Source organism: Globicephala melas, chromosome 20 (genome assembly GCF_963455315.2).
Source record: "Globicephala melas chromosome 20, mGloMel1.2, whole genome shotgun sequence".
Taxonomy (NCBI): domain Eukaryota; kingdom Metazoa; phylum Chordata; class Mammalia; order Artiodactyla; family Delphinidae; genus Globicephala; species Globicephala melas.
The window spans coordinates 31,822,423-31,849,015 of record NC_083333.1 but is presented as its reverse complement, the minus strand read 5'-3'; the positions used below and the strand labels follow the sequence as shown (position 1 = coordinate 31,849,015).

General features: G+C 56.4%; 2 protein-coding genes across 10 annotated transcripts in view; one reads left to right on the top strand and one right to left on the bottom strand.

Moving 5' to 3' along the window:
• ENDOV (endonuclease V) overlaps positions 1 to 26,593 on the bottom strand; it is a 187,367-nt gene that overhangs the window by 109,837 nt on the left and 50,937 nt on the right. The gene's annotated exons all lie outside the window — the stretch shown is intronic.
• NPTX1 (neuronal pentraxin 1) lies at positions 15,246 to 25,127 on the top strand. The gene is made up of 5 exons (XM_030837935.2): positions 15,246 to 15,833; positions 16,123 to 16,330; positions 18,459 to 18,703; positions 19,911 to 20,090; positions 20,877 to 25,127. Exons 1-5 carry the CDS (start codon positions 15,390 to 15,392, stop codon positions 21,096 to 21,098), a joined length of 1,299 nt encoding a protein of 432 aa, XP_030693795.1. The 5' UTR covers positions 15,246 to 15,389; the 3' UTR covers positions 21,099 to 25,127.

Genomic DNA, 26,593 nt, shown 5'->3' with positions numbered 1-26,593 from the left:
TCGCAGCTCACCTCTTCCAGAGAGCCTTCCCGAAGGCCTGGGAATAGGCCACAGAGGAGCTGGAGGCCAGGCGTTGGGCGGTGGGGACGCTGGGTCCCTGGTCAAGCCTCTGAGCTCCTCTGTGTAGCCTCAGTTCCTGAATTTGTAATGAGGGGTGGGGACCATATGATCCAGAAATTCCCGCTTCTGGGTATATATTTAAAATCAGTAGAGGCAGCGTCTAGGAGAGATATTTGTATACCCATCTTTATAGTAGCATCGCCCACAATCACCAAAAGGTGGAAGCAACCCAAGTGTCCATCATCAGGTGAGTGGGTAAACCAAATGTTGTCCATCCATACAATGCAATAGGATTCAGCCTTGAAAAGGAAGGAAGCTCTGACACCTGTTACAACATGGATGGACTTTGAGGACATTATGCTAAGTGAAATAAGCCGGTCACTACGGGACAAATATGCATGATTTCACTTATATGAGGTCCCTAAAGGAGTCAAATTCATGAAGACAGAAAGTGGAATGATGGGTGCCCAGGCATGGTGGGAGGAGGGATGGGGAGTTAAGAGTCTCATGGAGACAGAGTTTCAGTTTGGGAGGATGAAAGTTCTGGAGATGATTGCATAACAATGTGAAGGTACTTAATACCACTGAACTGTATACTTAAAAATGGTTAAAATGGTAAATTTTATATTATTATATATTATCACAATTTAAAACATTTTTAAATTAAAAAATTTAAAAGGTGGGGAGGGTGCTGTTGTGCAAGGGCCCAGCCTGAGATGTTGCTCAGAGGCCCACGTTCCTGCCTTGTCTGTGGCTTCGCAGGAGCCCCCTAACCCCGGGACCCCTGGCTCAGCCCCTCCTTCACTCCCCTGTGTTACTAGTACCTGAGCATCTTGAGGGAGGGAAAGACGAAAAAAATCATAATCAGCATTTACTAAGCTTTATTAATTTATTTCTGTAGACCAACACCATTCTCAGAGTTTTATGGGTCTTGTCTAATTTAACACTTGACACAGCTCAGAGAGGTGAAGTCACGTGTTTGAGGTCACACAGCAGCTGAGCGGAGGAGCCGGCTCTGGCCCAGGCATGATGCTGAAGCTGCCTCTCACTGCCAGGATCCCTGACCATTTTTCCACTGCCCAGAAGTGTCTAGAGGATGCTCTAGACACTACTGGCCAGTGCTCCCAGAGTGCCTGGGAAGCAGGCAAAGAAACCAGCGGCGCCCAAGGGCCTGAGTCCTGTTTCCTGGGCTACAGCCAGGCCAAGATGCTCCATTACCAAGTATGTGCTTTCTAATGCACAGCAGACCTGCCAGAAAGGAACCATCTGTCCTTTTTCTATCTGGGTGGTGATGCCAGCCATGTTTTTCTGTCTGGATGGACCCCTGGCCCCAGCATGTCCTCCTTCCCTGGATGGCCCTCAGCAGCCAACTGTGTGGTCCATGGGTCTCATCATACCATAATCCAAGCTCACACATTCTTTGAAAACCACAATATTTGCCTTGTCCTATTTCCCCAGGAATGCATAAAGGCAGCCCAGGTGTTGCAAAGGCCCCACCAGGGTCCAGAGACCCTGGTCCAGCACTGGCTCTGCCCCTCTTCTTAGGGAACCTTCAAGTCTCAGATGTTTAGATCCCAGCTCTAGCTCCTGTGGTACCCATGGCTATTGCCCACGGAAATGGACCCCTCCAGGGGTCTTTGGGACAAGTCTCCCAGCAGGCCGCAGCTGTGGGTGGCCATTGCCTCGTGTGGACATTTGAGACACTGAGGATTCACCATGAGCCCACCATGAGTGGACACAGACATGCGCACTGAAGTGAGTGGTGCCCAAGTCATGTTCTGGACACATGGCGTGTGACTGGTGTACACATGGCCGGTGAGACCCCCGTGTGAGGGAGGGAAGGGCACCAACGCACCTGCCAGTGTGGATATGCCCCGGGCACGCTGTAAATGCTACGGCAGCAAATCAATTTTACAAAGCAATTTGTCCTCTCTCTCCAGCTGGCCCCAGGAAGCTTAACTTAATCACTCTGGAACAATGTCAGAAGATAGCCCCGGATGCACAAATCCCTGCCTTCCGAGACAGTCAGTGGCCTCGCCAGGGCCTGTGGGCCTGAAGCGCCCTCAGGCAGAGGCGCCCAGGCAGCGTTACAAGGTTGCCCAGGTGTCTCTTCTGGCCCATCTGTGCTTGCTCCCACTCCTCACTTCCCTTCTCTCCCCTCCCCCACCAGAATCAGAGCTCTCACGGGCCTCCCCTTCCCTCTCTGGAAAGAGCAAAACCAACCCCCCACCCCCCAGTGAAGGCCCCTCATTGGAAACGAAATTCCAGTCTATAAGCTGCAGGGCTGGTGGCATCACCCAAGTCCGCTCCGGGAGGCAGTGAGGTCCAGATAAAGAAATAAGACTTATGGTGGCCTTTCAGACACTTGTGATCCCCAGCAGGGGTCCTGTGGACAGCCACTCTGTCACTAGGGGCCACCTGCCCTACAGCCACATGGGGGTGACAGTGACACAGGCTGTGCTGACTCAGATCTGGGAGGCCCTTCACTCATTCTCAGGAAATCATGGCACTGACTTTATGGGGCAGTGGGGGTGACCAGAGTTCAGAGAGGGCAGGTAACTTGCAAGAGGCCACACAGCCAGGAGTTCAGGGTTGGGTGGCAACTCTGGTCTGGAAGGGCCCAGGGTCTCTGGTGAAGGCCTCCCCCACCGCCACCCCAGCCCTCCGCCAGCGTCTGGGTTCCCGGGAGCTGCCCTTTCTGCATGGCTGACATAGAAAGGGAAACAGTACAGGATTTGGAGAAATAATTTCTATGAATGGTCCAGTCACCCCCCCTCCAGCAACAGCATCTGCAGCTGTGGCCGGCGGCCAATCAGAGAGGGGCCCGCTGTTCCCGCGCTTGGAAGGCCCCCTCCCTCTCCTGGGGCTTGGGATCCCTGCAAGATCTGCTCACCCCCGACACAAAGCCCCTCCCTCCCTTTATATCCTTTTAAAGGGAACGCTGCAGATTTAAACCACAAATTAAATTTTTAATGAAACCACATAACAGTAGTGCCCGATGCCATGCAATATTGATGAGATCACAGTGTCCAGCCGGCGGGAGCTTGCCCTGGAAAGCTTTTTAGGATGTTACGCAATATGGAACCAAATTAATTATTTGCAACAAAGGGATCCGTGTCTCTGTAGTGCTGCTGGGGCCCAGCGAATGTAAAATGGGTGCCTTGGGCTTCCCTGGTGGTGCAGTGGTTAAGAATCCGCCTGCCAGTGCAGGAGACACGGGTTCGAGCCCTGGTCGGGGAAGATCCCACATGCCACGGAACAACTAAGCCCGTGCGCCACAACTACTGAGCCTGAGCTCTAGAGCCCGTGAGCCGCAACTACTGAAGCCCACGCGCCTAGAGCCCGTGCTCCACAACAAGAGAAGCCACCACAATGAGAAGGCTGCACACCACGACGAAGAGTAGCCCCCGCTCGCTGTAGCAAGAGAAAAGCCCGCGTGCAGCAACGAAGACCCAACACAGCCAAAAATAAAATAAAATAAAATTATTTTTTAAAAAAATGGGCGCCTTTCATTACTGCCAGCTATAAATGGCAGTCACGGGAAGGAAGCGGTGACTTCACAGACCCAAATACTATGAGTGTGAGGCCGAGATAAAAGGATGGAGAGGAGGGAGACGGGAGTGTGTATGCGTGCGAGACAGAGAGAGAGGGGCGATGGAGAGGCCCCACCAGGGAGCACTGGGGCCTGCAAGCCAGATGCTGCAGCAAAATGGAGCTCAATTCTTCCAAGCAGGCTCTGAGCTCCCCCACCCAGCTCTCTGAGGCATCCCTCACTTAAAGGGGCAGCAGGGCTGGGTACCTCCAGATGGGGTCGGATATGATGCTCCCCACCTGGGATGACAGCTGTCCACGCAGCAGGGCCTAAGTTTGCCCATTAGAAGGTGGGCTTCCCAGTGACCAGGTCTCTGCCCTGCTGCGTTACTCTCCCACCTGTGCCTGGTCCAACTCTGATGGGGGTCCCCTTCTGCAGGGCACCCACAGCCCGCCTAGGACCTGGAGAGCATGTGGCTGGACCAAGCAGCCTGGCCCCTCCAGGCCGGTGGAGCTGGGCCTGCAACAGCCTCCCTGGAAGCACCCCCTGAGTGCCTGGTCACCTATGGTCAGAGAAGACTTTGGGGTGGGGTCGGGGGATGAGCCCACACCCTGAACAGGAGCTGCCCTCCTGGACCCCCAGAACCTCTGTGCCAGTCCCACTGCTGGTCCACCACTGGTCCATGCTGTGCCCTTGACATGATTTCCAAGGAGGCAGAGAACATCCCTCTTTCACAGATGAAGAAACCAAGACTTCAGAGATTGAGTGACTTGTCTTAGGTTTAAGACTAGAATGTGCAGCCTACACCCCGGCCGGCCACTAAGGGGCATGTACGAGACATTTGAGCTGTTTTCCACGTGGTACGGACAGGCAGCACTGCCGTCCCTCCTCCACTTCTGTTTAAAGGCCAGGGGTTATGACAGCTTGAGTGTTGGGAATGTCCCCAGACTGATCTGAGGGATAAGGAGACAGGAAAGGGGGCAGCAGGGCTGTGTCAGAGGCCTGTGGAGGGGAGACCAGGCTGCTGGGTCCCTGAGAAATCAACCAGGACAGTCATGGAGGCCAGAGCTAAATACGGTCAGCCTTGGACTTCACATAGAATGGGTGCTGGTTCCGCACATGGCATAATTTTGGGTGTTCTCCCCACCTCCACCCTTGTTCCAAGCCGTCATCCCACCCGGTCACCAGGACAGCCTCCTAAACGGTCTCCTTGTCTGTTCTGGTGCCAGTGCTGGATCCATTCTCCACTGAGTGGCCAGAAGAAGCTTTCAAAAATAGTCACCTGCACCCTCCTACGCTGTTGGTGGGAATGTAAATTGGTGGAGCCACTATGGAGAACAGTATGGAGGTTCCTTTAAAAACTAAAAATAGGGACTTCCCTGGCAGTCCCAGTGATTAAGACTCCACGCTTCCACTGCAGGGGGCACAGGTTCAATCCCTGAATGGGGAACTAAGATCTCACATGCCGCACAGTGCAGCCAAAAAAAACCCCCCAAAATTAGAGTTGTCATATGATCCAGAAACTTCACTCCTGGGCATGTATCTGGAGAAAACTCTAATTCAAAAAGAAACATGCACCCCAATGTTCATAGCAGGACTATTTACAACAGCCAAGACATGGAAGAAACCTAAATGTCCATCGACTCGACAGATGAATGGATAAAGAAGGTGTGGTACATATATACAATGGAATATTACTCAGCCATAAAAAAGAATGAAATAATGCCATTTGCAGCAACATGGATGGACCAAGAGATTATCATACTAAGTGAAGTAAATCAGACAGAGGAAGACAGATATATAATATCACTTATATGTGGAATCTAAAAAAATGACACAAATGAACTTACAAAACAGAAATAGACTCACAGACATAGAAAGCAAACTTATGGTTGCTAAAGGGGAAAGCAGGGTTGGGGGAGGGATAAATTAGGAGTTTGGGATTAACATATACACACTACTATATATAAAATAGATAAACATCAAGGACCTACTGTATAGCACAGGGAACTATATTCAATATTTGTAATAACATATATAATATATATATATACACATTAAAAACTGAATCACTTTGCTGTATACCTGAAACTAACACAACATTGTAAAATCAACTGCAATTTTAAAAAAACAGTCACCTGCTCCAAGCCCTTCTGTGCCTCCCCATGCCCCTAGTGCAGTCCAAACCCTTTAGCGTGACCTACTGAACTCCGCGTCCACCCCCTGCTCATCCAATGATCTGCTCTTGCCACTCTCAAACACCTCGCTGCCTTGGGGCCTTTGCACGTGCTGCCTTTCCTCACCTAGAATACCTCTTTGCCTAGACAAGTCTCACGCCCGCTTCAGAGCTCAGCTTAAACGATACTCCCTTGGGAAGGCCTTCCCTGATCCCCTGCCTGGGTGGGAGCCCTGCTGTGTGCTCCTCAGATGCCCCTGAGTCAGCTGGGCTCTCCCAAAGCTACAGCCTGAGGCTGGTAGGTGGTTTATCTGTGAAGTGGTCCAGGGGGAAAGAGGAGTGCAAGGATGAGTGACAGAGTTGGCTACTGCTGTGGGCACCAGGTGTTCGATCCCAGGGGACCTCCTGAGAGAATTATGAACCACTCAGGGCCATCCCCCCAGGGGCAGGAGAAGGTTCTTATCCATTGACTCTTTACGCCATTGGTCCAGTGTGGCCTCACCCCACACTTCCAGGTGTGCACTTGAGTGTGCAGAGCAGAAAGGAGCCCCAGGGCCTCAGGAAGCGAGGACCGCTGGGCTGCAGCACGGTCGGGGGTGGGGGCGGGGAGCTGGCCGCAGGCTGTGCAGCCCAGACGCCAGGCAGTGGCCGCTATGAGAGGTGACAGGTACGCTCCTGGCCGCAGCTCCTCACTCTTCAAGAATCCCTTGTTAGGTCGATTTACCCCGGCCTGAGGGTGGGGACAGCTTCTCCTCCCCATGCCACCCCCTGTGCCCAGCACTGTCCTGGCCCATGGGTATCACCAAGTTAAGAGCCATGGCAGAAGGAATAAAAATGGACACTTACTGGGACTTCCCTGGCAGTCCAGTGGTTAAGACTCTGCACTTCCACTGCAGGGGACAGAGGTTCAATCCCTGGTCGGGGAACTAAGATCCCACTTGCTGCACAGTGTGTCCAAAAAAAAAAGGGGGGGACATTTACTTCCCACCCCACTGGAGACGGATGGGATGACCAGGAGGGGTCAGGAAGCATGGTGCTCGGTATTCCCTGGGAGGTCGGCCTCACCTCAGAGTCTCAGAGACAGTCATGGCTAAGGCTAAGCTTCGACTGGCTTGGGGGACCGGGGAACCCTGCCGGAGTCACTGTCAGCCGATGGGGCTGGTCCTGAGTGGGGGTGGGATGGAAGGGTGAGGGCTGGCTTTAACCAGTTTCCTGCTGCAGCCCTGCCTCCCAGGGCACTGGGCTGTCCCTGTGCAGACAGGGAATGAAAATCTTCCCAGGAAAGAGGCTTTGCAACCCTAAGACAAGCAACAGGAGGATGTCACTCCTTCATTCTTTTGTTTTCTTCCCACTACATGACAGTTTAAGATTTCTCCTCTTTGACCACGCCCCCACCCCAAACCTCTCTCTCTCTCTCTCTCTCTCTCTCACATACACACACACACATACCCTACAACGGGTGTTTAAAGAGGGTTCCTCTCCCAAGAGCTCCTGTTTCATCCCCATGACATGTCCACATGCCGCAGGATCTGAGAGGTTTGGACACTAACTCTGACTCAGCATCAAGAAAAACAGAGATGGGAAGCACAGCCACAACGGAAAAACAGCTCTCTGCTTCCTGCACGTCCTGTCAGCTCCCCTCCTGGCTTGGAGACCCTCCCCGGACTGGACCAGTGCTGCCAACAGCACAAGGACATCACTGTAAAAATGATAACCTCCATCACCACTGATCATGCGCTCGTTCCATGGGGTGCCTCCCCTGTGCCACCTGATGTCATCCTCACATCCACCCAGAGTCTCGCAGCTGGTGGCCAAGGCCGTGACCCTGGAGCTCACACGCTGAGCCTCTTTCCCTCCCAGGGTGCCTCACCCTGCCCCAGAGGGGGCCCACCGCATTTTTTTGATATTGATAGACCAGAAAGCCATGGGTTCATGCTTCGGCCCAGCCAGACACCAGCTTAGAGGGATCTTAATACAACTGCTGGTAGCAGATAACAAGGTTTTAAGAAAAGTGCATGAAATTGAAACTTAAAACCAAGAAATCAACTTTAAAAAAATTAGCTGGAGGGCTTCCCTGGTGGCGCAGTGGTTGAGAGTCCGCCTGCCGATGCAGGGGACGCGGGTTCGTGCCCCGGTCCGGGAAGATCCTACATGCCGCGCAGCGGCTGGGCCCGTGAGCCATGGCCGCTGAGCCTGCGCGTCCGGAGCCTGTGCTCCGCAACGGGAGAGGCCACAGCAGTGAGAGGCCCGCGTAACGCAAAAAAAAAAAAAAAAAAAAAAAAAAAATTAGCTGGAAAGCTCTTGCATCTCCACTGTCTGGGAGAGTTCCTGGCAGCACACAACAGATACTGGAAGATTGACTGTTCACTGAATGAATAAATGAATGAATGATTGGAAACAGAAGGCCAGTTCTTACAAGAATAAGCTGTGCTGCTTAAGCCAAGACACTGAAACGTAAGGAACCTCGATTGCCTGGTCTGTAAAATGGGGGAAATAAAATGTAATAGCCCCTGCTGTGACCGCTTCACAGGTTCCTCCGTGATCAAATGAGGGAACGAAGGAACTGGTCTGTGTCGTGTTCTCTGGTGCACTGGGAGGTCCCCCAGGGCTCTCAGGACCTCGCCGGTGCCTGGCAGCCTGCGGCCTCTGTCCAGTGAGCCTTGTTCGCGGTGGCCCAGTCCCCAGAGGAAGAGGCTAGAGAGGCAGGAGCTCATGCCCTCCCCTCCCAGGTATGAGTGATGGCAGCAGGCACAGACCTTGTAATAATTGTAATCCCTTGCTGGTACATACCATTTTTATTCCAAAACACTTTTATGCCTCGGCTCATTTTATATTTCATATGCCCTCTCCTGGCTGTGGCAGATGGTAAAATTGATGTGGAAGGACACAGCGGGCTGGCGGCCCCAGCACCCACCGCACCAGCCAGATGCTGTTAGCTCAAGGGAGCCAACCAAAGGGATGCAAATGGGGTTCTGGAGTGGGGGCTCCAGGACCGCTCCAGACCTGGCTTTTGAATTTACCAGTTCCTTTGTCTGGAGGGAAGGGACGCCAGTGCTGGGAAGCACGCTGGTGTCCGAGGGCACCATGCAAATGGCTGGGAGTGCCAGGACCTGTCACCAGTGGCGTCACTCTCAGAGATCAGAAATCTTAACTAATCTCTTGAGCAGTGGGGTCCCGGGCGCTCTCCTCCATCCTCTCCCTGGGCCGTCTCTATACTGGTTGGCTATAACTCCACCGTGCTGAAGATGCTCTCGGGGTTCCATTGTCAGCCCCCGACCTCCCCACTGACCCGTAGTCCCTGTTGGCTCAGGACCAGTCTCCTCAATGGACAATATGGATAGTCTAATAAGTACTGGGTTTGGGGCCAAGTACCTGGTCCCCATCATTTTAATTTCCTACTGCCTGTCGAATAACCACTTCAAACGCGACATGTCCCAGCAAGAACTCACGGTCTCTCCCTCCCTCCAGACCTTCCCCTACTCAGTGGGCGGCACCAGTCAGGAAGCTTCCTAGGTTCCTCCCTCTGCTCACTCCTCACACCCAAGTCATCACCAAGTCCTGACGATTCATCTCCTCAAACGTTCTCAAGTCCGTCTCTCTTTCCCTGGCTCCTGCCACAAACTCCTTCCCACCCCTTATCACCCAGCAGCAGCCTCTCAGCCAGTGTCCCCCTCAAGTCTGCCCTCCCAGGCAGGTTCCCAGGCAGAACCTCCTACATACACTCGGCACCGCAGCTGTGCCTCCTTGCAGACAGGATGAAATGGACAGGACGGAACTGTGGCTCCTACACACTTGCCAGCCCTCACCCACGCCTCTTGCCAGCCAGCTCTGCAGTTTACACTGCGAAGATGGAAGACGTCCCCGCCCGCCACTCACGCCCCTCCTCCATCACCCGGCATTGCTCGTGCCAGCCACCTCCCTCCCCACTCACTCCTCAAGACCATGCTCTGGTATCACCTCCTCAGGAACTGCCCCTGACTGCTCGACCCCAACCCACCCACCTGCCCTGGCCTGGGGCACTCACGTGCCATCCCGCCCTGGAGGTACGTGGTACCCCATCTGCCCACCAGGCTGAGCACCCTCAGGATGGAGAGACTGTTGTGTTCATCCCTGGCCCCGGCACCGGGTCTGCCCCTCAGTAGATGCTCTGGAAATATTTGCTGAACTGAGAGCACACTTGATGAATATTTACACTGTACTAAGTGCCCATGGTTCTGCCTGGGGCCAGAAACCCCTGCTTGGAGAAAAGTGAGTTTTCACCAAGACAGGATGGTAAGTTTATGCCTGTAAACTCCTGTTTACTGGAGTAAGCAAGTCATCAAGTTCAAAAGTACCCGTTCCCCACCTGATCCCAGCATTGGGCTCGGTCCAGAGGAGGGCAGGCCACCCAGGGCTCTGTTCCAGCCAGACTGGGCTGACAGCTGCCCAGGCTGGCTCAGAGGAAGGGGGCCCTCAGGGTGGGAAATGCCCCTGGGTGCAGGGAGTCTGGAGGCCCGGGGTGGGGGGACCCCACTGTCCAATGCTAATGACCATGGCCCACGACTAGTTAGTCCCCAGGTGGCTGCCGCAGGGACATTGGTATTCACACAATGGGCATGAACTTGAACACCCTGTGGTGGAGCAGGGGGCTTCTCCTCCAAGGGTAGCAGGTGAGCAGCTCCTCAGCCCGGGGTCTGCGGACCTGGCCTGATCTGCTTCCACCACCAGGTGTGGGCAGGATGGGCCACTGTCCCTTCTTGGGCCTCCTCTCTGCCACTCAGTCCTGCCAGTCTGAGAGCTCTTTCCTTTGTGGGTTCGGGGTTGAGGGGGGGAGTAGTGGGGTGGGCAGGGAGAAAGCTGGGTGGGAGTGTGAAGGCCAGGGCTTGCCTCTCAGCTTTGCCTTCACTGCACGTGTGGGAGACCCTGGACTTCCCTTGGTTTCCTTATCTGCCAAGTCAGGACAATAGCCCCGCCATGCCTTAGGGAGGCAAATGAATGAACATGGACAGAGGGCTTTGAAAAGGACAATTCCTTGTTTATAAGATAAGGCTATTACCGCAGGGGTGTCTGAGGAGAGGGCAGAGGGGACGGTTCTGGTGTGGTCCCTCCCCCAGCAGAGCTGGGCAGCAGGGACGTGTCCCCGTCACACCAGAGTGGGTGGATGGGGCCTGTCAGGAATGCCACCCCAGGCCAGGGGTCAGAGGCCCCGTGGGACTTGCTGCTGTCAGAGTGGCCCCATCCCCAATCCCTTGGGCCCAGGAGCTTCTCACATAGGAGTCACATGGCCTGGCTCTGTCGTGAGGGCTTGGCTGCCAGAGGTACCTACTGACTCTCACCTGGTAGCAGCCAGAAGCCTGTCTCCTCTGCTCCAGGGACAACCTGTGGGTGCTGCCTCCCCCCAAATAACCACACATAGAGTGGCGCATAAGTCATCCTCCTGGACACAAAGTGAACACCCCTACGAAAGCAGCACCCAGACTGAGAAACAGATCGTAACCAGCACTGTGGGGCTGCTGCAAACAGAAACAAACCAAAAACAGAAACAAAAGCAAAAATCAGCTCAGGAGCATGGCAGACGTGTCCCCACACATTTAAAACAGCAGCCCCTTACACTACCGCAGCGCCCTCCCATCCCAGGTTAGATGCCAGCTCACCCAGCAGGGTCCACGGCGTGTCCTCAGCAGTGACATGGGCCTGACTCTTGTCTGAGGAGCCCACCCGTGTCCAGAGCCAGATCAGTGAGGACTCCTGCCTTCTTCTCTTCCCAGATGGGGTCCCGGGGCCTTGCCTGGCCCTCCCCCTCCACTCCTCAGCCTCCCCCTCCACTCCCTAGCCTCCCCCCTGCAGGGAGAGCTATTTCAAAAGGCAGGGTGGACCCTCATGCTAGATGGGCTCAGAGTCAAGTGGTGGGTGGGCCCTGGCCTGGGTCCATTGTCCTCCCAGCTCTTCCCAGTGCCCTCCCAGGTCCTCCCAGGTTCTCCTTGTGCCCTCCCAGCACCCACCCAGCGCCCCCCTATTGCCTGCCATGAGGGTAACTCTTTCCTTCCTAGGCTGGCCCATGGCCTTGGCCCTTGAAGAGAACAGGGCCAGGAGACACCACAGTATGGGTGAGGGTCCTGGGCACAGCACCAGGCTTGGGCACCCTCCCTGGGTGGGCTTCCACCATCCACTGGGTAAAGACCCTCAACAGCACTGATGTGCTCAGAATAGTGCCCGACCCACCTGTTTAGCCTTCCTATGCCTGCCTGCCTTTACTACGCTGGCCACAGCTGGGGAGCCTCCGGCCACACTTCTCCACCAGTCCCCTTTGCTTTCCCTACATCGAGGTACCTGCCCCCCCCCCAATTTAACCTCTGAAGGCCTCTGTATCCTCTTCCACCAGTGATGTGCCCAGCTGGCTGGCTCCAGCTGATTGCTACATTTCCAGGAGTTTGCAAGCTGATTGTTAAACACAGCCATCATTAAAATTTAAATTATACAAACTTACAATTATATAAATTATATTAAGAACGAAGGTAATACATAGAACTCATCACTTTCTAATGTTTTCTACTACATTTTACTATTATCTATGCTTTTTAGGTTCTTCGCATCTATTGCATCCATGAGGTGGGAAAACCATATACTTGTGTGATCCTGCCACATCTTTTCCCAACTCCACTGCAAGTGTGTATACAACACTTCCTCCCCCCCACCCCCACCTCCATCCCTGCTGCAGTTCTGACATACGGGGCTCAGGTCGGGAGAACAGGTGTACACATATGAGACCTTCAGACCACGTAGCTAGGCAACTTGTTCTTCCTCTGAGGGTTTTGGGCAAGGCAGTCCTTGATTTCTAGTCCCCAACTTCCAGATATCTCCTGAACTCTAGGGAGGGAGAGGACGCTGCAAACACTACCCAGATTGAATCTCTCCTGCCCAGGGTCTTGGGTACAGTTAAAAAGATTTAAAGAAGGCAGAGGGCTGCCATAGTGTGCCCCCTACCAGCCCCTCAGCACAGCCCAGCATTTCTGCGCAGGTGTCCCACATACTGCCTTCTGGCAGACAGAGAGCTCCACAGAGGTCGCCCTTGGGACCAAAGGGTCCTGGGCCCTTGACCGCAGTGTCCTCCCCTCAGGGTTCCATACTTCCCTGTCAGAGATCCCACTGCCCCTGGACATTGCCCCAGGGTCCCTCCTCCCCTTCAGACTCAGTCTACTCTATCTTCTCTGTGTGTGTGTGTGTGTGTGTGTGTGTGGCGATGGCGGGGGGGCGGTCGGGGTCTGGCCCTCAGTGCCCAAGTGCCGAGTGCCAACCGCTGAGATCTCCTCTGGAGGTAAAAGCCCAGGTCCCTGCCTTGCTCAGGCAAGCCCCGGCCGCTCCTGGGGCTCAGGACGCAAGGCCCAGCCCAGGGTTCCCGCTCTGTCCACACCTTCCTCCCGGCCCAGCTGGGCTCCTCTCCCGCGCCCACACACGATCTCTGCGGAGCGCCATCCCTCTGTGCCCTCAGGGCCCCACGGAAATCAGCCTCTGGCCACACACAGCCCTGGCCCGGGGGAGCGCGCCGGCGGGGGGGGGGGGCGCTGACCCGGGGGTGACGGCGTGGGGGGTGTGTGACTCCATCCGGTCTCAGGATGGGAGTTGGGGCAGAAGCCGTGATGCCCCTCGCGCGGGTAATTCCTCCCGAGTCGCTTGCTGACCTGGGGCGCTCCGGTCGCAGACACGCGTGGGACCCTCGTGGCCGGCCCCCTCCCGCGGCCTGGGGCCGGGCGGTGAGCTGCGGCAGGTCTCAGGGCTCAGTGGTGGGCGAGCGCTGCCGCTGGGGCCGGAAACCCAGCACAGCCCAGGACCGAGGCGCGCCAAGCCCAGGACAGCCGCTTGCGGGTCGCGGGGTCCCTCTGGCGCCGCTGAAAGACTCTGGCCGCGAGTAGCCCGGGGGGCAGCGGGTGGGAGGAGGCTGCGGAGAGGGAGGAGATCGTGGCTTATCAAAAAGGTCTCAATAGAGCTGGCTTCATCTCCCACCCGCGGGGCGGAAGTCAGCTCCGCACCCAGGAGCTGCCTGTGGGTCCCTCCGGGCAGGGACCCGCGCACTTGCCAACGGCGGGGCCATCGCAGAGCCCAGAGGAAGCGGAATGAAGGGCTCGGGGCGTGGGGCGGGGGTGTCCGCCGGGCGGCCCCGACTGCGACTGTAGCTATGGCTCGACCTGTCGCATCGAGCCGGACCCCGGAGTCTTGGTACCTCAGTGCCCTCCTCTGTACAGTGGGAGCTGGGAGGGGCGGCTTCCGAAGCGCGTTTGGCTCTGACCGCCAGGGACTGGCCAGGGTCTCAGGCCCTAGTCGGGAGCCCCGAACCGGGCACTGAAAACTGGACGGAAATCTGGGAGCCGAGCCCCGCGGCGCCGCTGCCCAGAAAAATGGCTCGAGTGTGTGGGCGGGTGAGTGGGGTGACTATGAGTAACCTACCATCGTTTGGAGCTTCGCAGGTGCGACGCCCCCCTCCCAAAGTCCCGGACCCCTCCCCAGCGGCAGAGAAGTGGGCACAGCTGGGGTGAATGGGGTCCAGAAAGCCCAACACACACGCGAACACACACAGCCATGGACACACGAACGCACCGCAACTCGCACACGGACACACACGTGCCCTCACATCTCCGCGATGGGAAGGCGCTCGGAGAGCGCGAAACCGTCCGCCTGCAGGGCCCCCTCGAAAGCGTGGCACCTCCCCCGGGGCTGGAGGGACCGTCCAGCTCCGGCAGCGCCGTCTGCCCGGAATCGGGCACGCTCGGCTGGCAGGAAAGGCTTAATCCGCAAGGGACGCCTCCGAAAGTGCCCGCCTGCCCCGCCGGCACGAGGTGGGGGCTGTCAATCCCAGGAGACGTTGCCAGTCCCCAAAGCTCGGAGCTGGGGGGTGGGGGAGGGCACAGGAGAGCCAAGAACGAGGGCGTGGGAAGCCCCCAGACCTGGGGTGTATAGCGTCTTTTTAACCCCATACGGACATCTAAGAAACTTGGAGCGGTCCCGCGACCCCCTCTCGGGACTTAGCGACGTAGCGAGGCTCTGCTCCCGGCGCTCCCCACCCGGCACGCAGGTGTGGACGACTTGAGTCCTTGGGGACCGGGTCCGGGCCCCGCGGGTGTTCAGTGCAGCCGAGCAGGTTGAGCCGAATTCTGTCTCCCGGGTCCTCCGTGGCCTCCCACACGCCCCGAGCCCCGTCGGATATTTGGGGACACCATGCAGGTGGCCCATCCAGGAGTCCGAGGCCGCGGCCCGGCCCACCCTCCTCTCCCCACCCCACTCCTTCTGTTCTCGGCTGGGATCAGGGACGGGCCGGTAGAGGGTGGTGCGAAGGCCGCGGCGGCGCCGGGGGTTGGGGGAAGTTTCCCCCACTACGCACCGCTACGACCCCAGCCGAGCAGCGGGCCCGGGCCGCAGACAATTAAAGCGGGATTCCTCCCCCGCTGACGTCGGCAGCGCGAGGCCCCTCCCGCGGTGGCATAAAAGGCGCGGGCTCCGCAGCGCAGGCGGCAGTGGGGGCCGGACAGCGCGGCGGTGCGGGCTGCGCGGCGGAACAGTGAGCAGCGCGGCGCCCAGAGCGCTGGCCGCCCGTGGAGCTCCAGCCGAGCCGAGCCTGGCCCGGAGCGCCGGGTCCCAGCGCCCGCAGCCATGCTGGCCGGCCGCGCCGCGCGCACCTGTGCGCTGCTCGCCCTCTGCCTCCTGGGCAGCGGGGCCCAGGATTTTGGGCCAACGCGCTTCATCTGCACCTCGGTGCCGGTGGACACCGACATGTGCGCCGCGTCCGTGGCCGCCGGCGGCGCCGAGGAGCTCCGGAGCAACGTGCTGCAGCTCCGCGAGACCGTGCTGCAGCAGAAGGAGACCATCCTGAGCCAGAAGGAGACCATCCGCGAGCTGACCACCAAGCTGGGCCGCTGCGAGAGCCAGAGCACGCTGGACGCGAGCGCCGGCGAGGCGCGGACGGGCGGCGGCCGCAAGCAGCCCGGCTCGGGCAAGAACACCATGGGCGACCTGTCTCGGACGCCGGCCGCCGAGACGCTCAGCCAACTCGGGCAAACTTTGCAGTCGCTCAAAACCCGCCTGGAGAACCTCGAGGTCCGCGCGCGCCGCTGTTTCCCCTCTGGCTCGCGCGCCCCTCTGCCCTCCCCCACCTCCATTCCCGACCCGGCCCGACATCCCCAACCCAGGCCTTGGCCGGGTGCCGATGCCTGGCTGGGCCCTCCCCAAGCGTGCGGGGCCCCGCGGACGGCCACTCGCCCGAGCTCCCCACCAGGCTGCCCCCGCAGTCGCCCTGAGGGGACCGCGCCACCGGCCTCCCGGCACGGCCCCTGCTCCACGCGTAACGATATGGTTTCCCCCCCCTCCCACCCTTGCACCCTCGCAGCAGTACAGCCGGCTCAATTCCTCCAGCCAGACCAACAGCCTCAAGGATCTGCTGCAGAGCAAGATCGATGACCTGGAGAGGCAGGTGCTGTCTCGGGTGAACACTCTGGAGGAGGGCAAGGGGGGCCCCAGAAATGACACCGAGGAAAGAGTCAAGATCGAGAGTGCCCTGACTTCCCTGCACCAGCGGATCAGCGAGCTCGAGAAAGGTAATGGTCATGGGGAGCTGGGGGGTCATGCATCCTGTCTCAGCTCCCTGGACCAGTGGGACCCTGCCTCTGGTCCTGGCTTCCTGCATAGCTCAGGTTGGGAGTGTAGAAGCCCTCAGCTCCTCCACCCCTCTAGCCCCATCCCTGCCCCAGGTTCTCCAGTTGGTGTTCCTGGCAGGACTGGGGTGCCCTGGGCTTGGGACATCTCAGGAAGCAGAGTGAGGAAGGGATTGCCTGGGGTTCCCTCCCCCCTCCCCCGCCACACTCACACACTCACACACTCACAGGATTTTTCCAAGTCTGATTTGTTTAATCTTCAGCAACTTTGCACTATAGCTTTGGCTGGCTCGAGTCCTCCCTGGCTAGGAAAACCTGGCTCTAGCCGGTCCCCATCCACAGCAGAGAGCAGGGCATGGGCTGGGGCTGGGCCCTCGTGGTCCATGGCACATTTGGGCCCTGAGCAGGTTTCCTCCCAGCTCCTTGGTGCCCCTGGCATCCTCTGGGGATTTCCGGGTCCTCCCCTCCACCCTGAGCACACCCCCAAGGTTTTCTCTTCTGAGTGACCCAAGCCCAGGCATCTTGCATGCAGCCCCGCGGTTCCCGAGTCGCCAACTCCAGCCAGCCCCAATCTCACCCGAGGCCCACGAATGAGCTCAGGAGGCTCAGCCTTGAAGTCGCAGAAATCAAACAAGGTTGTAAAAGTGTGTGTGGGGGGGTGAGACTCGGGGCTCGAAACAGGGCCACGTGACCCTTCTCGGACTGCAAAGTGTGCTGGATGGATTTAAACAGTGCCATCTTAAGGCACGTTATGTAACTGAAAAACAGATCGGGGAAGGGAAGGGGGGGGAGAAAGGGGAGATTGGGGAAATGAAGAACACCCCCTGGAGAGACCAGGGACCAGATGTGCTCCAAGGGCAGGGGGCTGCCAGCCTGAAATGGAAGGAGAACACTGAGGGCCAGCCCTGCTCTGTTTCCTGACACCTGGCTTAGAGGAAGGGCGTGGGGTTGCTGGCCCAGCAGGATGCCTTCTAGAAATAATTCTTGGCCTGGAGGGCCGGTTTAGTGCTGGGCTCCCTGGCAGCACCCAGCGTACACCCTGGAGCTGGTGGGTGTGTGTTCCTGGCTCTGGGCCTGGTGCCCATGCCCACTGCTGGATTGGAATGTTTTGCCTGGAATCAGTCACACCATGCCCAGGGCCACAGCCACAGTGTGTGTGTAGGTTGTGAGAGGGCAGAAAAGCATTCCCTGGAGACGTTGCCAGCAGGCGGGGAGCTGGTGGCCGTGTATAAAGGGAGGGTATGGGACCAGGAGCCTGATTTTTCAGGAAACGCACAGGAAGCTCGCCCTGAGAATGACTGGCATCATCCTCAGAGAAGTCACCTTAGGGGAACCTGGCTTTAGGGCCACCTCCCGGCTCCCTGATGTCCTGTCCTCTCTGCAGGGGCCCAGACAGAGTTGCTAGAAGAGCCTCGGGGGGTACAACTCTCCCTCCTGTGGGATGGATGGGATTCTGGAAACAACCTGAGTCCTCGGGGCAAATCGGCTGGGTCAGATGAGTGACCAGGGGCTGCAGTGTGTCCTGGCCTCACGGGAAGTGTGACGGGCACTGGGGGGCCTGCACCGTCAGCAGTCAGCATCCTGGAATCAGGTTGGGCTCCTGGAGGGGCTGCTCTGACGAGAGCTAATAGCCTCTTTACTGGCCGGGAGGAGACCTCCTTGCTCTGTGGTGACACCTTCGAGCGTTGCTTTACAGGGTGTGCACTGACCCACTCCCTACCCATGCCCACTGCCCAGCCCAGGTGCAGATGCTCAGAGCCCAGAGTGTGCGGGCGGCTCCCCACACCCCCATCCCAGCCTCTCCACAGGGGTCACCGTGTGGGAGCCACCTTATGGGAGCCAGACCGGGAGCAGAGACCTTGGGTCAGCTCTTTCGTCCTGGCCCAGTGCCCTGGGGCAAAGCACTTGACCTCTCCGAGCCTCCTTTTCAGCATCTACAGAACAGAGAGGAGTCTGCTTTGTCTGCATCACCAAGCCTGGTTGGGGGCAGGGGCACTGGCAAGCCTGCTTTAGTCAGGGACAGGCGCTTCGTCAAGGTGCAGGTATCTGGACTGTGTCCCGTCCTCCCCAGGTCAGAAGGACAACCGCCCTGGAGACAAGTTCCAGCTCACATTCCCCCTGCGGACCAACTACATGTATGCCAAGGTGAAGAAGAGCCTGCCGGAGATGTACGCCTTCACGGTGTGCATGTGGCTCAAGTCCAGCGCAGCGCCAGGGGTGGGCACGCCCTTCTCCTATGCTGTGCCCGGCCAGGCCAATGAGCTGGTCCTCATTGAGTGGGGCAACAACCCCATGGAGATCCTCATCAACGACAAGGTAGAGTCCCCACCCTTCTGGACTTGCAGAGCAGCAGGGCGAGGCCCCCAGGGCCCCAGTCTGTGCCAGCTGCTGGGACAGGTCTCGGTAGCATGAGATATACAGCCTCAGATGCTACTGTGGCCCCAAGAGGAGAGCCTGCCAGGCAGGGCTGAGGGAGGTGCAAGGTGAGGCCTGGGAGAAGTGGGCAGGGGTGCCCTTGCCGTGCTCCATGAACAGGCCTCCCAGACAGAGGCCTCCTGGCTGGTGGTGGAGGAGGATAATCCCGGGGGACAATCCATCTGACAGACTCCTCCTCCCCCAGCTGGCCTTGGAGCTGACTTTGCTCCCCCATATTTGGGAGACCATAGATGCTGGGGGGGGTAAAGATGCTCCTAGAGAGTCCAAATCAATCCTGCTTAGCCCCCTACCCCTGGGAGGAGGCCGGATCTGGGCGAGTCCTTGGGAGAGGGCAAACTTTCCCTCCAGGGAGCCCGTCTCCATCTTGGCCCTCGTTAGCTGTGGGAATAGCGGCCAACTCCCGAACTCCCTCATCTCTATGGCAGCTTTGGTAGTGAACGTCTAAAACCTAGGCTGGGAATTAGATTCCAAGCCCTTGCTCTTGATGCCTTGCCTAGAAAGGGCTGTGCCTTTCTGGGGCCCCATTTCCCCCAAGTTAAAAGGGTGTGAGGGTTCTTTCATTGGCTGAGGCAGGCTCCCTGCCTGAAATGTTAAGAGCGTGAGTGAAATTCCAGGTGAGAGGCTGGTCTGAGCATTAAAAGGCATGGAGCCATCTCCCCTGGCATCTTTCAGAGTCTCTGCAAAAAGGCTGGGCGGGTTGTAGACCCAGAGATCTGGCAGTTAGAGATGGAGTGTTGGAAGAGAGGAGAGGCTCAGAAAGCAGCAGTGAACTCAGCCCCCAGGGGTGGCCCTCCTCCATCAGAGGGCCTGTTTCATAGACTAGCCAAGAGGGAGGAGATTGCATGCATATGCAGATCGATCTTAGGAGCCCCCTTGACAAATCTTCCCATTTCCTTTGTGATTTTGTGCTCCATCAATGGATGGGCCTGACAGTCCAGAGGGGCAGGTGCTGCAAGAACTCAGTAACAGCTCTTGATATTTATTGTAAATGCCTATGAATATCGGTTGAACTACTAACTAGTGATGATAATTGATTCTAATTGTACCCCTGTTCCCATAATGTCCTGTATGTTGTTCTCCTTCCCAGGTGGCTAAGCTGCCCTTTGTAATCAATGATGGCAAGTGGCACCACATCTGCATCACCTGGACCACCCGGGACGGGGTCTGGGAAGCCTACCAGGATGGCACCCAGGGAGGCAACGGCGAGAACTTGGCGCCCTATCACCCTATCAAGCCACAGGGCGTGCTGGTGCTGGGCCAGGAGCAGGTACAGGCCATGGGGGCAGGGAAAGGGGGGGCAGCTGCAGGGGGAGGAGCCCCAGAACCAGAGACTAGGCAGGAGAAAGGAGAATGAGGGTGTTGGGAGAGAGGGCAGAGAGGCAGCAGGGAGCAAAGTGGGAGGGAGCTGGAGACGCAAGTGGTTTCCGCTAGAAGCAGCTGAGGGAAGCAAGTGATGCAGCAGTTTGGGCAAAGTCCCTGCTCTGAGTGGGCACTTTCAGGAAAGGCGAGCAGGAGTGGGCTCTGGTCTCAAGGCTCTCCACAACTTTCTCAACAACTGCAGCAATGCTCTTTGGCACCGGAAGACCAAATGTGCATTTAGTGATGCATAATTTATTTCCTGGAAGTGGTTTGTCTCCCATTGGGCACCCAGGAGGGAAAGGCAGGCAGGAGAGCCCCAGGGCTTCCATTCTCATTGGGCCGCTATTGCTGTTAAAGAACGACATCTGAGTTTCTTGACTAGAGGCAGGGAGTGTAGGGGAGGCCCTCCAGGCACTGCTCCCACAGTTGTCCATGGACCTGGCTGACACCCTCCCTCACTGGGCAGCTCTCAGGTGCCCCCAGGAGAAGCTCTGCATCTAGGGCAGAGGAGGCCAGCATCACTCCTTTTCCTGAGCTTCCCACAGGGGAGGGACTGATGGATAGCTGAAGACCAGACACAGGGAGACAAATGGACCAGAGGTAGATGTGAGAGCCTTTCCCCCTAGGGATGCCCTCCTGATAGGCCCACACTGCTATGACCCCCTCCACCCTCATCCTCTGCTTTTCTCTGAAGGACACTCTGGGTGGCGGGTTTGATGCCACCCAAGCGTTCGTGGGCGAGCTGGCCCATTTCAACATCTGGGACCGCAAGCTGACCCCGGGGGAGGTGTACAACCTGGCCACCTGCAGCACCAAGGCCCTTTCCGGCAATGTCATTGCCTGGTCTGAGTCCCACATCGAGATCTACGGCGGAGCCACCAAGTGGACGTTCGAAGCCTGTCGCCAGATCAACTGAGGCCCAGGGCCGGGCTGAGCCTCCTGGTCCCCAGGTCCCCAGCCCCTTCCCGCTTCCCCCCTGCTTGTGCGGTGATGATCCGTCGTCTCTTCTTCTCTCCCTTTCCCCCAGGAATGACTCAAGGCCATCGCCCTCGTACATGCGCACACGCACACAGCCTGGTTTCGTCCTCGTGCACGTGAAGCAGGCCCGGCTCCCATCCGTCCCCGAGGTGTCCCCACTTCTCTCTAGGAGCCCGCACTGTTTCTCAGGCATGCCCTGTTCACCAGTAAAGCCGGCAGCTGCAACATTTTGAAAAATGCACACGTAGGTGAGAGAACCTGTGTGTGAGTGTGTGTGTGTGTGTGTGTGTGTGTGTGTGTGTGTGTGTGTGTGTTTGTGTGTCTACAAGGGTCTGTCTCTCTGGGGAGGCCTTCTCTTTTTAAATGAGGTATTTCATTTCTTCTTTCTCTGTGGCTTTGGGAAATCTCATGACTGGTCTAATATCTGCATTGCCAACTTTGGTGTCCGCCCGTGTGCCTTGGGGCTGGTGCATCTTCTTCTGCAATGCGTTCGTCTTTGTTTGTAAACGTTTTTCAGAGCGACATATCTCTATATTGATAAAATAAATATCTTGTAGCAGTTTGTTAAAGGCCGGGGGCCTCTCCATGGAGAATTTGTATCTTGTCATAGAAGGAATTCTCTCTGAAGGGTTGAAGGCAGACAGTGTCCTGTAATGGCACCACGTGCTGGGCAGGGGCAGAGTAGGAGGGACCAGCCTCAGGATCCGGGCAGTCCCTCCCCCAACCCCCAGTGCCTGGCCAGCATCCTGCTGTTGGCATCTGAGGGCAGCCCTGGGCCTGGGAGGCCAGCCTGCATACCCAGCTCGGCCAGCTCTGGCCCAGGATACCGTCTGTGGCCCTCAGCCTTCCCACGTCCTCAGACTCCCCTTCAGCTGCCAGCTAGCGCCCCCAAGAGAGGAACATCCCATCCACAGCCCAGGAAGCCAGGACCCCTGGTCTCCTCCCCTTGACCTCTGGCAGTGGGAGACCAGAGGCTTCGGTGGGTCAGCTTGAGAGCAGACCTTTTAGACCAGGAAACCCACACTCTGATTACGACCCAGCCACACAGGGCCACTGGAACTTGAACCCAGCCAGTCGACGGGCCAGGTCCGTGGTAACTCTGACAGCCATATTCTTCACCCGGGCCGAGGCGAGCCCTCCAAGGGGGCAGGTCCTCCGGAGACCTCTTCTGGGGAGCCATGCATGGCTAGGCCGGGGCCTGAAATCCACTCCCCCATCTTACAGAGCGCAAATCCTATGTAGCCCCCAACCTGTCACCAGCTGGTGACACTGAGACCCAGCCAGTGTCCAGAAGCTTTGACATTTCTTTCCCTCCATGAAAAACTAACATGTGCGCCTCCTTCTAGTCCTTCCAAGGCGGGGAGAAAAGTGCGTGTGTGTGTGTGTGTGTGTGTGTGTGTGTGTTGAATGAGAGCGAGCAGAATAGCACTCAGACGGATCACACCCAGGGGAGGGTGAGCTCCCTGCTTTGTTGCACCATCTGGGGGTCGCACACCCTGAGGGCAACCTGGACTCTGTCACCAGGAGTCTAATTAGCAAAAGGCTGGCAAGTCTTTCTAGAAATTTTACTGCACTGCCTGGCTCATCTACAGCTGCAGACATTTCTTCAGGAGGAGCAGGTGTTTCTGTCTTCTGTTCCTTCCAGGGCACCTGTCTCCTTAAACGCGGGTCCGTGTTGTGTCAGAAACCTAGTGCATCTGTGTGTGTCTGTGTTGGTGTCTCTGTGTTGGTGTCCGCGTAGGTGTCTGCACGGTACCCAGTCACCATTCTGCAATGCATCACTCTAGTGCCGAGGGTGAGGTCCAGGCGCCAGGCTACGTGTTGTGGTTCAACGGTGGCTTCTTCTGAGATCGCTGTGCTTTGTCAGAGCCCATCGGGCTGTGGCATCTGTGGATCTGAAGGGATCTTCTCTGTTTGCATGTTCCTTGGGGTGGCATGTCCCTTGCTTCCTCAGTCTGGTGTGTGTTCCCCTGCCTGCATGAACTTCTCTGGTTCTGTGTTGTGTGCCCAGTGCCACCCATTGTTCTGTGACCATCCATGTAGCTACTAAAAATGGCTGGGTAAGCAAGCCAAGGGTGTCGGAGGAGGTCAAGGGAGAGATCGATTCCCTCTCCCCCTCCCCACTCCCCAAACACACCAAGAAGTATTTTTAACATGTAGGTTGAGAACAAGCCTAACAATGCTTGTGGTTGGGAAAGAGTGAGAGCTTAGTATCCCCCTCTAGACCAGATCGGCCCCACCCCTCACTTCAGCCATCTCAGAGCTGTTGGCAAGGCCCAGAGTGTGCTAGGTGCTCTCCCATCAGCACCTCCCACCAGCCCCTGCCGATCTATGGATCTACCAGACCCCGGACCACCTCCTGTCCCAGTGGGCGCAGTGGGAGCTGTCCTTTCAGGACCACAAGCCATCCTCTGCCCTAAGTAGAGAGGGGCAGAGCACACCCCAGATGCTTACGCCTGTGTCCCTTCAGCCTCCCGACCTGTTCACCCTCCTCGCCCCTCCCCTGACACACCTGCGGTGCCAGGGATGGAAGCTGATGTTTAACTCCCTCCGCCCTCCCCAGCTGGAGCCTGTGCCAAGCCCCGGACTCCCTTACTGTGGTAACACTTGGCACTGTGCCAGCCCGGAGGAAGGCCGATTACACAGCCACAGATCTAATCCACATAGTTTCCATCTACCCCTTAATCTGACTGATGTTCCCTCTTGCACTGAAATAATACATGCCTATCTCAGGTAAGCCATTTTATAAAAGAAGAAGATAAAAAAGCACTGTCGAGACAGTGTTTGCTTTCACCGAGCTGGTGTCCCACAGCTCCCTGGGTGTCCGAGGTGGGAGAGCTGCTGACAGAGGCTCTCCGGGCCCTCGGGGGATTAGAGCCCACTTGAATCGTAAGCCTTTCTTGCTTTTGATAACAGTATTATTTCTCTTACTCTAGACGAAAAAGTTTATTACCAAACAAGAGTATTTTTATGAAAGAAAAGGACGAACCTATAAATTAACTCAACCTATATTTCCCTTGAAAATACTTTCAGGCTCCGCCAAAAACGTAGAACTGAAAGCATGTTATTTTGGAAGAAAGAGATACATTTTGTATGCTTTCTGTTCCTTTTGTAGATTCACAGTTTTATTTTCTAAGACTGCAAAGATCACTTTGTCACCAGCCCTGGGACCTGAGACCAAGGGGGTGTCTTGTGGGGAGTGAAGGGGAGGGAAGAGGCTGGCATGAAGGTCACAGTCATTCCAATGTGCTCCAAAGAGGGGCCACCTGTTCTCAAAGATGTGTCGGGGATGGGATGCACACTGGCCATTTATGGTGGCCCCTCTGTCTCGAGCTGACTTGTTAAGTGGAATGAGTTGAGGACTTGATGGTCAGTTCCAACCCTGATAGAAGAAAGTAGGGTTCCGAATTGTAAACATTAAGAGGATAGTATCCTTTGTAACCTTATGGCAACCAAAATGTGGCTTAAAGCAGTCATGGTTTCATCTCTTAAAACACAGTGTGTAAATTTATTCAGCTAATGACGGGAAATGTATCACTTCCATGCACAGTGGACTTAAGTGCCATTTGTTGAAGGGGAACAAGTCAATGAGGAGAAAAAAAGCCCAAATACTTAAAGTCCCAATTTTGTCTTATTTGCCAAAAAAAAAAAACAAAAAAATCAACGACAACAAAGCAAACCCCCTATGGTTGATATTGTTATATTGTATATACTGTATAATAGGAAACAGAATTGATGTATCTTACTTTTTCATTATTTGCTAACCAAAGCTGTACATTTTTCATATGATCCGCAGCCTTTTGGGTATCTAATGGGTCAAAACCATGGGACCTGCCACCTCCCATAAGCAGTTCTGGAAATGCACTATTTCTACTGGTATTCTTGCTTTTTTCTTTTTCTTCATTTTCTTGCTGAAATGACATGAATTGTTGAGTTTATTTTTACACAGTAAAGAGTGAAGAAAGACTGTGGTCTCCTTGGAATATCTCTTCTTTTCTCAAGCTTGCAAATGTCACCTCAACCTGCTGGATGACCTCAGGGGTCCTCCCAGGGGATGCATGCCTGCCTATTGCCCTGTGCCCCTTGAAAATCCCGCAGTCATCTGGTGACACTGGACATCAGAGCTGGGGAGGGGGCCTGCCCAATAGCCAATACCAAGGCAGAGTACCAAGGCAGAGAGAGGTGAAGTGATTTCCCAAAGTGTGGAGGCCACACTGGGGCTTGGGGTGCACAGTAACTGCCCGTTCCTCACCTCGCCTGCAGCCCTGCTCCCTACTGAGTGAATGCACTGCCCACAGCACACCTGGGCACAGGTCCCAGGTGGCCTGGGCTTGTCCTTCCCAAACAGCCCTGCTCTGCTCTCCTTTGCCACATCCCTGCTGACCCATCCTTGGCCAACACCTGGTTACCTCTCCTCTTTTGGGGTTCCCAGGCTGCTTTCCTGCTCTCAAGCAAGACAGCATCTCTAGATTCACATAACAAAAAGATGGGTGACGCGGGAGCCCTGGGCACTGAGAAGAACTTACTTCCCTGGCCCCTGGTGGACCAAGCTAGACTCTGGATGAACAAAGAGCTTTGGAACTGTTCCCTTCCAGGGGACAAAATTAATGACCAGGGGCCAAAGTAGCCTGCCTGGTTGGTGGGTCTCCCCCATGCCCCAACACACATGCCCACATGCACACTGGGTTAGCAGAGGGGACTTGGCCAGGACTCAGGACCTGGGGTTTGGTGGGGTGTAACTGAGCCGTCCATTGCCTGGGGTGGTACAGAGGGAGGGGATTTGGCCTCAGAGCAGGTGGCCACTCTCCCTATTGCCCCTGCAGGAGGAGCCCCAGTTGGGAGAGAGAAGCCCCTGCCAGGTTGAAGACCCTGGACCTGTTTTCTCCAGAGTTGCCCTTGGCGGGTGGTATCCACCTCCAGGCTGCACACGTGTGGCCAGGGCAAGGGTTGTACCCAATCTCAGCAGCTTCAGCCAACACACCACCTCTTTGCCTCCCACTCAAGCAAGTGCATAGTTATGCCTTTAATAACATCATTCTTACGTTTCTAATCTCTATGGAAGTGCTCATTCAAAAACTTGGGTATTTTAACTATCATCAGAAACAAGTTACTTTCTCCACCTCTCACACCTGTATTGGTACATCAGTGACTGACTTTAGGGGCCATGGAGCTGAGAACAGCAGCTCGCAGGGAGGCAGTCAGGCCTTGCTGCTGAGCTCGCTTGCGTGGGAGCCTGGGGCAGAGGGACACAGGCTCGGGATTTCAAAGCTGGAGAGTGTCTCCAAAGCCATTGACTCCAACGGCCCATCAGGTGTACAAAAATGTTCTCAGCTTGCACATTTCTAGTGATGGGGAACTCACTATTCATAGAGAGTCTGCCCCATTTTCAGACAGCTCCAGCTGGGAGTTTCCTTTTTTTCTTTTCTACCTTTT